At 44.9% G+C, this 12,465-nt stretch overlaps 1 protein-coding gene across 1 annotated transcript in view; it reads left to right on the plus strand.

The window, feature by feature from the left end:
• The first annotated feature begins 357 nt into the window (after positions 1-357).
• Positions 358-12,465, plus strand: part of PLXNB1 (plexin B1) — a 49,150-nt gene continuing 37,042 nt past the window's right edge. Inside the window, 9 exon segments of the mRNA XM_068408614.1 lie at positions 358-381; positions 383-497; positions 500-666; positions 669-1,493; positions 6,105-6,287; positions 6,713-6,841; positions 8,667-8,767; positions 9,442-9,574; positions 10,280-10,436. Of these exon segments, the coding sequence (XP_068264715.1) occupies positions 358-381; positions 383-497; positions 500-666; positions 669-1,493; positions 6,105-6,287; positions 6,713-6,841; positions 8,667-8,767; positions 9,442-9,574; positions 10,280-10,436 (1,834 nt within the window).

Here is a 12,465-nt window from a genome sequence, read left to right on the forward strand (position 1 = left end):
AGTCCTGGGCTTGGGAAGAGAAGCTTTCCCCAGTACCACCTAGCAGTCTCTGGGAAAGCCCTCAAGAACATTACGTGCAGTATTGCAGCTTCTCCTGAAGATGCTGTGCGTGTCATCTCAGTGTGGAGGTGATTGAGAAAGTCCTGATACTGCTGCAGGCCACTTTCTGTTGGTGTTTCTGCAAATGTCCTGTGTTGGCTCTTTGTGTCTAGTTCTCTGCTTTCTATGGTTATTCATGTCCGCTTTGCCCACTTCTCATAATAAGAGTGCTGTTGAAGGATTTTGATGAGTGTTAATCTTCACTCTTGGTTTACAAGGAGTTATAACAGCTTTTCCTCTCTTGCAGAGTGGTTTACCATGCCTCTGGGAACATTCCTCCTTTCCTGTTCTGTGTTTCTTGGGAGCAGCGATTCCACGGGGACTGCAGTATGTCACATTCTCACGCATGCTACAAAATTCCCTCCACCTGTCTATGGACATGGAATCCGGGACCATTTACTTGGGGCCACCAACTTTCTCTTTCAGCTGACATCTGACCTGCTGCTGAAGAACATCGTTCAGACTGGACCAGTGCTGGACAGTAAAGATTGCCTCCCCCCAGTCTCAAAGCTGGAGTGCCCTCAGGCACACCACACTGACAATCACAACAAAGCTGCTGCTGGTGAATTGCGGTGCAGAAGGAGCTCATTGTGTGTGGCAGCGTGCACCAGGGAATCTGTGAGAAGAGGAGCCTCACGTCCATCGACCACATCCTCTTCCGACCAGAGAGCCCTGGTGACACTCCAGTATGTTGCTGCAATGATCCCAATATCACCACTGTGGGACTCATAGCATACTCAAAGGATGAGGTTCCCTTGCTGTTTGTGGGACGAGGGTACACTAGCCGAGGAGTTGGCGGAGGGATTCCTCCCATCACTACCCGGAATCTCAGGGCCCATGGAGGGGATATTCAAGCAACAGACTCTCACTCCATTTTCTCCTATGAAGAAACAGCAAAACTGGCTGTGGGCCGGCTCTCTGAGTACAACCACCATTTCATTAAATCCTTCACTTATCGCTCAAGCGTCTATTTCTTGTTCTACCGTCGGGACCTCAAGTCTCAGTCACGTGAGTACAAGACCTACATCTCGCGGATCTGCCTGGATGACTCTCATTATTACTCATATGTGGAGTTACCTCTGCTCTGCCAGAGCAAAGCCAATACGTACAGCCTCCTGCAAGCAGCCTATGTCACCCGGCCGGGAAAAGACCTGGCCCAGGGGCAGCTGGACACCGAGGGAGAAGTGCTGTTTGCAGCCTTCTCTGCCTGGCAGGCTTCTTCTGGCAAAGTGAGCGAGGAGTCTGCACTCTGTGTCTACGCAATGGAGGAGGTGGATCGCCTGACTAACTGGACTAGGGATGTTTGCTACATGAGAGATGGGAAGTCGGAAGAAGGGACAGAAGTGGCATATATTGAATACGATGTTAGTTCCAACTGTGTCCAGCTGCCAGCGGTAAGTGGCTTTGCACCTTTGCTAGGGTAGAGTCATCTGCCAGCGTGTTTTTTGTAGTTGCTTTGTGTTCCTGAACTCAGCCCGTTTCCCACAGATGGACATTGAAATCTGTTTGGGTTAAAAGCCTTTGAGCTCAAGCTGTTTCTTTGCTACTGCAGCGATGCGATGCAAGAACCGTTGCGTCCTGTTTAAGTACAGTCTGTCCTCATTGCTGCTGCAGCTCTCTGCCCTCTGGCAGGTTTCCTTGCAGAGGGAGATGGGACTGTGTGTGGAAATGAAGAGGCGCATCTGGTGTGACCTGGCCCTAAGGCCTGTCGCATGGCAATACCAGGCAAGAGCACTGAAGCTGCAGTTCAGGTTTGTTCTTTATCGACATCTTCATCTCCTGGTCTGCACTGCAGGGAAGGAGAGGAGTATGTGCATGTGCATCTGTGTGTTGGGAAGGGAATTTCAGGGGTGTGCTGGGTCCCCGTTGCTTACAGTGAGGTGCGTCTCACAACAGCTGCCTGCAAGGGCACCCAGGAACAAAAAAGGACAGAAGCAAAACCAAGTTTCAACAAAATCCGAATTTCCTATATACTGTGTTAGTCCTGCAGGATTTTGTGCCCAAGGAGGACCTTTTCCTAACCTGGCTTTTCTTTGTCTCCAGAGCTGTAAGAGGTGATAATCCTTCTTTAAATTCTATGACAAAGGCACGATGGGATGTTGCAGGTTAAAAATGTGAACTAAAGTGGCTGTGACCCTGAATTCTTGCAGTCTGTCAGCCACGTTGGCTGGTGCTGCGATATCGGGGACGGTGACAAAAACACAGAGCAGCAGCGTTCTCCTGGGGCGGTGCTGGATGCAGCGTCCTGGCATGAGGCTCTGTGGTTGAGAGTAGCCTGTTTTCACTAAGGGCGTTGCTAGTCCTTAGCAGAACAGCATGTTATCTTGGGTCTTCCTTCTACAGAACAGGCTGTCCAGATAATTGCTCTTTGTAGCACAAAGCTGGGAAGAGGCAAAGTGGTACCACAGAGCTTTGTGAGTCTCTGGGTTTGGATGTGTGATCCAAAACTAGTCTTAAAATTATGGTTTTCCTTTCAGTAGCTAAAGCTGATTGTAGAATACTTGTGGGACAAGGGAAGGGTAACGAGCAGGCTTGGTGCAGGATGAATATAAGGTCAGGAGGAGTATGTAAGAGTTGGGAAGCAAGAGACTGCCCAGCTTGAAGTCCTGCTTTTCCTTGTATCTCTAAGCAATGCCCCCATGTGTCCTTTGAAGGGCTGCATGAAAGGGATTGTCACAGGTGATTTTTAGGGCAGCTTGGCGGAGTTAAATGTCAAACTGGTGTGAGTACTTTAGAAAAATCCTTTGTTCAAAACCACGTAGAGGCCCCCTGTACCGTTTGATCCAGTGGAGAAGCGAGTGCCCAGGATGGAAAAAAAGGCTAGTCTCTGCTATGTGATTCCTGGCGCGTGACCCTAGGGTCCAGCTGCACAGTTTGGCACTAGTGGGCTGACTAAAGTGTGGCATCTTATTAACCAAGTGTGTCTAATGATATGTAAATGTCCCTAACAAACTTCATCCTTCACCATTCAGTACATGGTAGCGGTTGTCGTTAAGATTGTATCTAACACCACGTAAGGGTCTGTGCCAGCTCCAGCCTTCTCCATTCAGTGCTGAGTGGAAGCGGCTGTCAATGAACGTTTTATGCAGGAACAGCTTTAACTCGGTTTCAATGGTGGCAAGCTTGTGCTGTATGTAAGGATAATGCTCATTAATTTCACGTTTTTCTGCCTCCCAACCCGCCTCTGCACAAGGTATTGCTCTTTACCCTAGTTAGCACTTGCCTCTGATTTTAGCCCATCAAGAAGAGGCTAAGATTGAGTTTTACAGTTCAATATGATCTCTTCAGCTGGAAAAAAAATGCTTGTTTTTATAAGAATTTTTATAAGAATTTATAAGAACCAGTTCATTTGTTCTAGCGTGCTAGAGATCTGTTAGTCTTGAGACACAGGAGTCTATGTAGATGCTGTTAGTGACTTGATAATTGGAAGTGTGAAACATGTTTCTGCAAGGCTTGGGAAGGCTGCATATCTTCTGTGGGTGTAGTTTTCAAGGTATGTAACTTGTCCTTTTGCACCAAGCTTTCAGTCCTCTTCATGCATAGGTACAGATTTGTCGTGTTGTTGCTTCTAACCAGAATTCACAGCAGCAGCTTCATCCGAACTTGCTGCATCACACTGGATGATCCCTGAAGTGTATTTTCTGCCACGTTGCCAAGATGTCATCCACTGAAAACAATTCAAACAGCTTCTACGTAAACTCATATAAGCACTTTATACAATTATCATGGTCTTAATCCTGTAGAATGGAACAAGTTTCAGCTCTTGACTGTGATTAACTACGCTGCGGACTGTCACTGCGAGGCCGCAGGTGGGCTGTGCCTGTGCGGGGAGAACTTGCACAGGTCATGTTGGTTTATGGGAGGTAAATGGTGAAGAGACTTGCCCTTGGCATCACATATAGGCAACGGCAGTGCTGAGCACAACTGGGGTACAACGACTTCTGACCTGTATGCATTTTTTTTTAAGCAAACTTTCAAAAAGCGGCCTCAGCAGTGAGGTCATTGGGCTCCAGGGTTTGTCTAAATTGATACAAAGGTTGCCAAAGATAGCTGGAATCCCATTCAAAATAAACAGTTGATGCTTTTGAGTATGGGAATTTGTCTGTGACCCGCTTCATAATAAACCTTATAGGAACTGGACAACTGGAGAAATAAAAATCTCTAAGTTACAAGAAGGTGGCTGGAAGAAGCTTAAGAATCAAGCGACAGAGCTGATAAGAAAAATACATCTGTCACTAAAAATGAATGATAGCTTGGAAGATGGTAAAAACTAACAATCATTAAAAGTTGTAACCTCCTCTGAGGCTGTAAGTCAGAGCCTTACACCTGGTATGCAGAAAATCACTTGAATTAGTATTTGAAAGGAAAACAATAAAACATCAGAATAAAAGTAGTGCTGCTCTAACTAGCATGGTTTCTTACGTGGAACTGCCATGTCAAGCCTTGCTTGCTTGTTACAGCAGTAATACATTTGAGAAGTGAATAGAAGTCAGCAGGTTAAATATATTTTACTGTGGAATTTCCATGGACTTTGTCAAAGCTCCTGATCACTTTTAGTTTCTCCGGGAAGCAATCAAGTTTAAAACAAATCAAAACAAACCCAAACAGACAAATGGGAGGAGAGGGGGGGGGAAAAAGGTTTTCCACAGTGTTGGCGAGGGGTGATGAGCGGATGCCTCAAGAATGCCACGTTGTGCTGTTATCACTGACCTCCAGCGGGAGCAGCTCCGTTGCCTGGTGCCGGATGGTACTGTGCAGCTCCGTGCTGCCAAATGCAAAGCCACGGCCGTCAGGCAGAAGGAATACAGGAATACGTAACCCTGCTCAAGAGGAGTCTGAATTCAACCACGTTGCCCGAGGGAAGAGAGGGAGCTGGAGTCGTGAACTGCGCAGTTACTGGCTCTGCTCCACACACAGCTTCGTAAGAGTAATGAGGGTGAAAATGTTATCCATAAGGGATTTCATGATGCAAATCATTAGTTTACACAAGCCACTAATCGATAAAAAATGGTAGTTTTAATAGGAATTGTTAGGTGAACAATCCTGCATTCAGTCTCCAAGTGGATACTGTAAAATCAACGTGGACACAGAACAAGGTGCCAGGAAAGAGAGAAAGCAACAGAGAAACTATCCTAGACACGACTGGGTTTGTTACTTAAGAAAAAGATGAATCATAATGGAATATCTTCTCTCTACACACACAAATAGTAAATAAGTTGGCAGCTTTCATTCCCTTTCCTTTAGAATTCAGTAAGTGGAGGTTTGGTGGGACTGGGAGGGATCTCACTGGAACAGAAGGATGACTGTTTTTGCACAGTGCTGTGGAGTTAATGTTCAGGAATCTCGCAAGACTCAGAAGAATTGAAGCAGTGTGCAGAGATGAGTCTTGTTTTGACGTTTTTGTGCATCTCTGGTTGTTTGCGCTCTGTGATTTTTTTATTTTTTTTTTTACGTGTAGTTAGTAAGCTCTTTGGAGCAGGTTGTGCTCCACCCTGTGTTTATGTATGTCCCGGTGCTTTGAGATTCTACTTCAGGCTTAGAATTTGTAGGTGATACCACAAAACTATGCTAATTGCTGGAGGCGACCAGGTGGTTTTGCACTGGAAGCAGGAATTCTCATCTTTTTGTTTTGTTCTGAAAAAATACAATGAATCTTCCCCAAAGCTGTATCATGGCAGTGCAGAGCCCGTAATGTTTTTTTGAGAACTTAAGAGTTTAGTAGAGTTTCGATGCATTTCATTACTGATTATGGATGGACTTGCCAAAATGTCTGCAGGATTCTGTGAGGGTACAAACAGCCAATGTACCTAAACTAATTATTAAAAGCTGATTTTTTTTTACTCTCAGTCAAAAAGCTTAGAAGGGTTCAAAGCTGAATTCACTGCTGGGGCACCTGCTTAAGGAATTTGGGTGGAAGGGGATGGCGGGAAGTGTTAAAGGTGTCAATGTTCCTTGTATCCATATTTTTTTACTGATTTCCCTGTTCTTTCCAATCCCCAAAAAAGGACACCCTGTATGCATACCCCTGTGGCTCTGACCACACTCCCAGCCCCATGGCCAGCTGGGTACCATTGGAAGCATCCCCCCTCCTGGAGAAAACAGAGGCCCGTCTGACAGCTGTGGCAGTGAATGTGGAAGATGGCCATACCATTGCTTTTCTGGGAGACAGCAGAGGGAGGCTGCACAAGGTATGATCTGGATGTGACAGGAAGCAAAGAGAATAAAACTAATCAGGGATGCTCAGGTGGAAGGGGGAAAAAAGGCAATTTCTCTTGTCCCTTGGGAAATGAGGTTCCTACTAAAGATCATTACTATCAAATGGTCTCTTCTCATACTGTACTCACTGTTGAGAACATGAATGCCCCGAACAGCGGTCACATTGCCTTTGGTTACCTCTGTGCTGTGCCAGCATCAATGTTGGTGCATCCTGCATGGCTTCCACAGGTATTGCTGGGCACATGCTTCATGTGGCTGAAGTCACTGCATTGAGATTTTGGTGGGAGGTTGAAATCCTCGCACACAGCAGTGGTTCCAGCTTGTTCCTGATGTAGGACTAGTGCCCCCAACTCCTGCTGTGATACTTTGCCTGCATACAACTGTGAATCTCTTGCAGGTGTACTTAGGAGCAACGGGAGATGTGCATATATATGCTTCTCTAGTTATCCAGTTAAATAGCATGGTGAGTGGAGACCTGCTGTTTGACCAGTTGCAGGAGCATCTCTTTGTCATGACCCAGTCAATGGTAAGAACAATAAAATCCCTTCTACAGAAGAGCTGAAAGCATTTGAGGTCCAGACAAACCACTGACGGGAGTGGGGGAGGCAGAGGAACACTGTGTATAGCTAAGCCTGTGCTGGGCAGGAGCTGCCTGCCAGTCTGGCTTACAGGGATGGGGACTGGCCTTTTACAAAAGCCGGAGGAAGTGTGGAAGAAGTCTTGTTACCCTAAACCGTGGCCTGTTTGCATGTGCATTTCCCTAAGTCAGTCGGGCTGTATCAGCAGTGATGGAGGAACGTGAACTGCAGTCTATAAAAGGCTGGTCCCTTGGCATGAAGACAAGGGACTGCAAATTCCCAGGTTCCTCTGTGTTGAGCAGGAACTGTTTGGACAACAGTTTGCATGTCCATCTGAGCAGAAGAATGTGAGCCTTCTGGGTTCACAAGTAATGTGACTTGTCTTGGTTTTGCAAAAGATTAAAAAATGAAAAGGGAGGTTTTGTGTAATTAAAACCATGGCACTTCCTCTGTTTTTAATCAGTTAAAAGATTAAGCTTTTCTTCTGTAGGCATGTAACCTACAAAAAGCAGAAATGTGTGGGAAATGTCTTCAGATAGCAGAGGTGTGCTCTGACCAGGTAAATAATAAGTCTTGCAGATGAAATCAAGCTGCGTAAGGAACCATGCGAGGCACCTTTCCCTCTCTTCCTGCTTTCTGTAACTGTTTGTGCCTAGTGGCAGTTGGAGGAGAAGAGGCATTGTCATGCCTCAGGCTCATAGGGTATTGGTGTCTGCTGAGTAGGAAATCCAGCTATGGATACTTTATTTGAGAGGATTTGTACACCACCACTCATATCAGCTTCTTGAGCTGGAAAGAAAAGGATCCTCCTAGCAAAGGAAAAAGCAGCCCTTGAGTTAGTCTGAAGGAAAGAACAAACAAAAAATGAGAGCGTGCTGGAAAACCACCACTTCCCTTCACATCCCCCCCCAGTGCACTTTGAGATACTCAGAAATTTTGTAACACTTCAAAGGAGGAGTTGAAATCTGTGCGTGGAAGAAGATTAGGGAAATCTGAAATATAGCCTTAACAGTAATTGTTCTGTCAATTAAAAAATGCAAATTACATCATGTACTTAGCAAAAGTAATAGGTCGGGGATTAGAAGTTGGTATTTTAAAGTAACTGACAGTGTAGTAGCTGAAGTGTAGTATTGGATTAAAGAGAGGGCAAGAGGCTGAAATCAGCAAGGATAGTAAGTTAAAGCAGAAGTGTTTTGCAAGTAAGACTTACCCCCAGATGGCAGAAGGTTTTTGTTTCACCTTGATCAAAGCTTCTTGGTGTACTTTCAGTCAAAATGGTAGTTCTGCCAGACAGAGGGGGGCAATAGTGCAGATGCATTCAGAGGCCTCGGCTGGAGCTGCTATCTCCAGCTTCAGTCACCTGTATGTCAAGAGAGATGATCTCCCATGACAGAGTCCAGAAAAGCGAAAGAGTGAATGGTATTCAGTCTGCTAGTCCTTGATCCATTTTGTGAAAATATAATTTTATCACTAAATAAAGTCTCCTTCTTACCAAAAGTGTCACAGGTAGCCCGTTAATAGCAATACACTTTGCTTGCCTCAGTGCCTCTGTACAGCCTGATGTTTAGATGTCCTTCACCAGTATGTGAAATGGCCATTTAGATGCGGTCTGGAAACCTGTTCCTTTTTTTCTTTATTTTTATGCAGGATTGGAGATTAAGAAGTTGTTTCAGTGAGTATGCAGATGATGGGACTTGCTAGTTAGGCAGAAGAAGCCATAGACCTGGGGCCTGTGTTGTGTGTGCTGTTTTCACTGAGTTCTTTCTCTGACAGGTGGCAAAGGTTCCCATAGTGGAATGTTCTCTGTACTTGGACTGTGAATCCTGTCTGGCACTGAAAGATCCCTACTGTGGCTGGTGTGTCCTTCAGGGGCGGTAAGATAGATCCCTGTTCATCTGCAAGGATTTTGGAGTGATAGTGTTTAGGGATTATCTCCACTTATTCTCTTCCTTATGTCTGTGTGTCTGGATTTAGTTTATTTTTAGTTCCTTTATGGGATATTCTAACTTACTATTCCTCTGTCTGCCTCTCTAAAACACCGCCAGCAGTCACAGTTGCACACAAGGGCATCTTTCCATTGCTTTTTGAGTCTTTGGTCACCACTTGCGATGCTCCTATCCAGTGGATTTCAGCCTGGTTTTAGTGTGACTGCAGCTCAAACTACCTCATTTCAAATGTAGAGAAACAATCTTATCTCTTCTTCTGGTGTCACTCTCTTATTAGCACTCTTTTTCACTTCTTGCTCCCCTACTGATGTTGCTTAATGAGACATGGTTTATTCCAGCATGTCTGCCTGTTTGCTGGCTCTGCCTCCTGTAGAATGCCATAGGAACTAGTTTATGACCCTTGAAGCCCAAAAAGTGCCTACCCATCTATATGCTGGCAACAGTTCATCCTATTATTGAAGGTGCTGGGAAGCTGGGACTTCCATGGCAGCTTCCCCAGGACTCTAGCAAGGCTTCAGACAGCCAGTGTCGGCTTGGAAGCCAAATGTGTCGTGCTAGGGCTGCACAGATCTCTCATAGGGCTTCTTGCTATTTCCCTGCAGGTGCAGCCGTCGCTCTGAGTGCTTGCGGTCCAGGTTGAGTGAGCAGTGGCTCTGGAGCTTTAACTCTACACAGCAGTGTCTGTCTGTCCAGTCACTAACTCCAGCCAATATCAGCAGAGAGGAAAAGAGAAATGTGAGTGGTGATGATCCTCTGATGATGCTCAAGCATGGAGAAAGTCCCCTGCAAACTCACAAGTCACAAGATATCGTGTTGATTTCAGTGGAGTACTGAATCACTGAGCCTTCAAGCACATGTTGTCAGCCTCACATAAGGCACTTAACAGCTTGGCTGTACCAGGAGATAATTTCAGTGTTTTTTTCCCCATAAAAATAAATGTCATTGCCTGCTAAGAGTTGCTGGGTATTCTTGAGTATTTGAGGGCTGTTTGCGTGGGGTCCCTCCTTGGCTTAGTATCTATAAGGTGCCCATGTCTATGGTTTCACAGTGTTTCTGACACTTGCTGTCAGGAAGATCTGAAAGAAGCTACCCAAAATTATGGCTTCAGTCCAGCATTGAGAGCTGGCAGAAAAGCTAAGCAGGTGCCGCAGTGTTTTGAAGTCTGTCATTGTGTCAGGAGGTGGCAAGAACCTGTCTTTTCCTAGAGACTTGGGCAGAGGGGGAAGTTGCCAATTGCTTGGTGGCTGCCAAGTTCGGTTTGGGAATGGCAAGGGATGATGAATGGAACAGTCAGTCTTAGGAGGCATTACAGGAAAATGTGTGTATATGTAGATAACTACTTTATGGGGCTCTTTGAAAAAATAGAACCAGAAAATTAGATTAAATAAAGAAGAATGTGTTAGAGAGCAAATTATTTACTGGATATTATTGAATTGGTAGATATTCCTGGCTATCTCGGACTTAGCTTCTCTGCGTGAGGAAGAATTTTACTCATGTTATTTTGAAGATTACGAAAGCCCAGCAGTTCTGACAGAGTCAGGAATCATGTGTCCTTCTCCAGATCCCAGCCAAGCACCAGCTTTGCCAACAGGAGCAGGTCAGTGAAATGCTTTAAATGGAGCATGATAGCTCTGATAACATTGTTGGGGAAAAGTACGTTGTAGGTCCATCGGATTGCCAGGATTAACAGCCATGAATGTACGTGGTCTGTCAGCAGGTGTTCATTTCATTCTGTCATAATATCTGTTTGCTTTCTACTTGTGTGTCACACACATCCTATGCTATTTTGGGCTGTTGCCAAATTCCAATGCCAAATTCTGGTAGTTGGAAAGAAGATCCCACTTGACAGGTTGTATGCAAACCTGAATATGATCTGAAATGCACTCCTGGAGTGGCGGCTGGTTTGGCAGTTTTATCATAAATCTGGAGAGAGAACTCTCTTAAATACTGCTTTATTATTTAAATGAAACAAAATGCAAACCTCCTCAAAATCCACATAGTAGTGGGAGAAGGAAGTACATGTAAGGAAAGGCAAGAAGACACCCACAGTCCTTAAAGCTAGAAATGAATCTGCAATGTGGCATAATCTCAGAAAATACATAGCCTTCTATTACCATGAAAAATAACTAGCTGAGTATTGCTAATTGGCCACTCTAAAGAACCTGGAAAGTTCTCAGTTCATAGTCTTTGCATTGGATTTCACCCAGCCTGTCAGTGTGAGCTCTGATGAGCTGATCTCTTCAAAGAGCTTGTTCATCTGAAGTAAAAGGCAGGTGCCGGTTGGGAAGCTTTCCACACGATTCACCTAAATGGCTAAACAGATTTTCTGTGCAAGTATGCAGCTGGCTAATAGGTCTGAAGCAATCTCCATGGACATAACATGACAGCAGAACCCAGCTAACACACTCATTCAATCTCAAACTCCTTCATTTCTCAATATTATTTACAATATTATTATATCTGTTGGCTTTCACACTGCCTTAGTCTGGAACAAACTGACCAGGTCTCCGTTCAGGGTGGTCAGGCACAGAGGGAAAGGGCTTCATGTGCTACCGCTGCTGGCAGTGGGCAGGGTTGGCTTCCCTGTTGAGTTCTGCAAATGTGAACCTGAATTTAAGTACAGTTGTGAAAAATCAGTGTAGATAAAGCCACAGTCTAGTTCTCATTATTCCAGGCTTCAGATATTCTTACTGACTCCTTTGTAAGTCAGTCTTGCTTTTATTTCGAGACTCCACAGATGCTTTACCTATGTTACTTTCACATTGCATCTCTGAGGCTTAACAAGTTGCTTCTGTTTTCCAGCCTAAACTTGCTCATGGATGGTTTGTGTCCGTTTGATCTATTTGTGTTGTCCTTTTGCTTCCACAGCTCTTCTCCCACTCAGTGAACTATGGCCGGGCGTTCTTAGCACAGACTTTCCACGTGTTAACTGTGCCAACTTCTTCTTTGTGTTCTTTTGTTACTCAGACTTCCTCTCTCCTTCACTGTATTGCTAGCCCTTCTTTGCTTGGCTTCTGTGCTCTGCTAAGATTAATTTGAAGCTGGTAACCAGAATCATACGCTGTTTTTTTTTTTTTTTTTAAATGAGGTCTCATCAGGGACTTAGATACCAGCACTTTCCTATTCCTACTTATAATACTTTTCCCAGATCGCTAAAATATTTGCCTTTTTTTCAGCTTTGTTTTAAAGGTTGCATACCAGCTCATCTGTCACTTTAAGCTGTTGAGCTCCAAACTGATAGCAGAAACCCTTGTTCTCAATTTGCAAGCACTCGACCTCATCTTCTGTACTGTTGAACAGCATTATTGGCAGTCACGGGAAACAATGGCCTTTTTGGAGAAAAGAATATTTATAAATATGGTGTCATAACCCTGAAATCCTGGGAGGTGTTAGCCCTTCCACCACTGCCAAATGCAATCACCTCTATGATGGTGAGGGGAGTTGACAGTGCTGCTGTGACTCCTGCCTCCAGCTGCATACTATACCCTTCTTTTCTCCTAATTGTGGGTTTTCATACACACCTCATCATCAGCTGTTTTACTAGCATACTACTTCACTTGTCAGCCTATCAGGAAGCCAGCTTAGGCCTGACTGATCCTCCACCAGACATGTTAATTGCTTTGTTG

This window comes from Nyctibius grandis, chromosome 10 (assembly GCF_013368605.1).
Source record: "Nyctibius grandis isolate bNycGra1 chromosome 10, bNycGra1.pri, whole genome shotgun sequence".
In the NCBI taxonomy this organism is placed as follows: domain Eukaryota; kingdom Metazoa; phylum Chordata; class Aves; order Nyctibiiformes; family Nyctibiidae; genus Nyctibius; species Nyctibius grandis.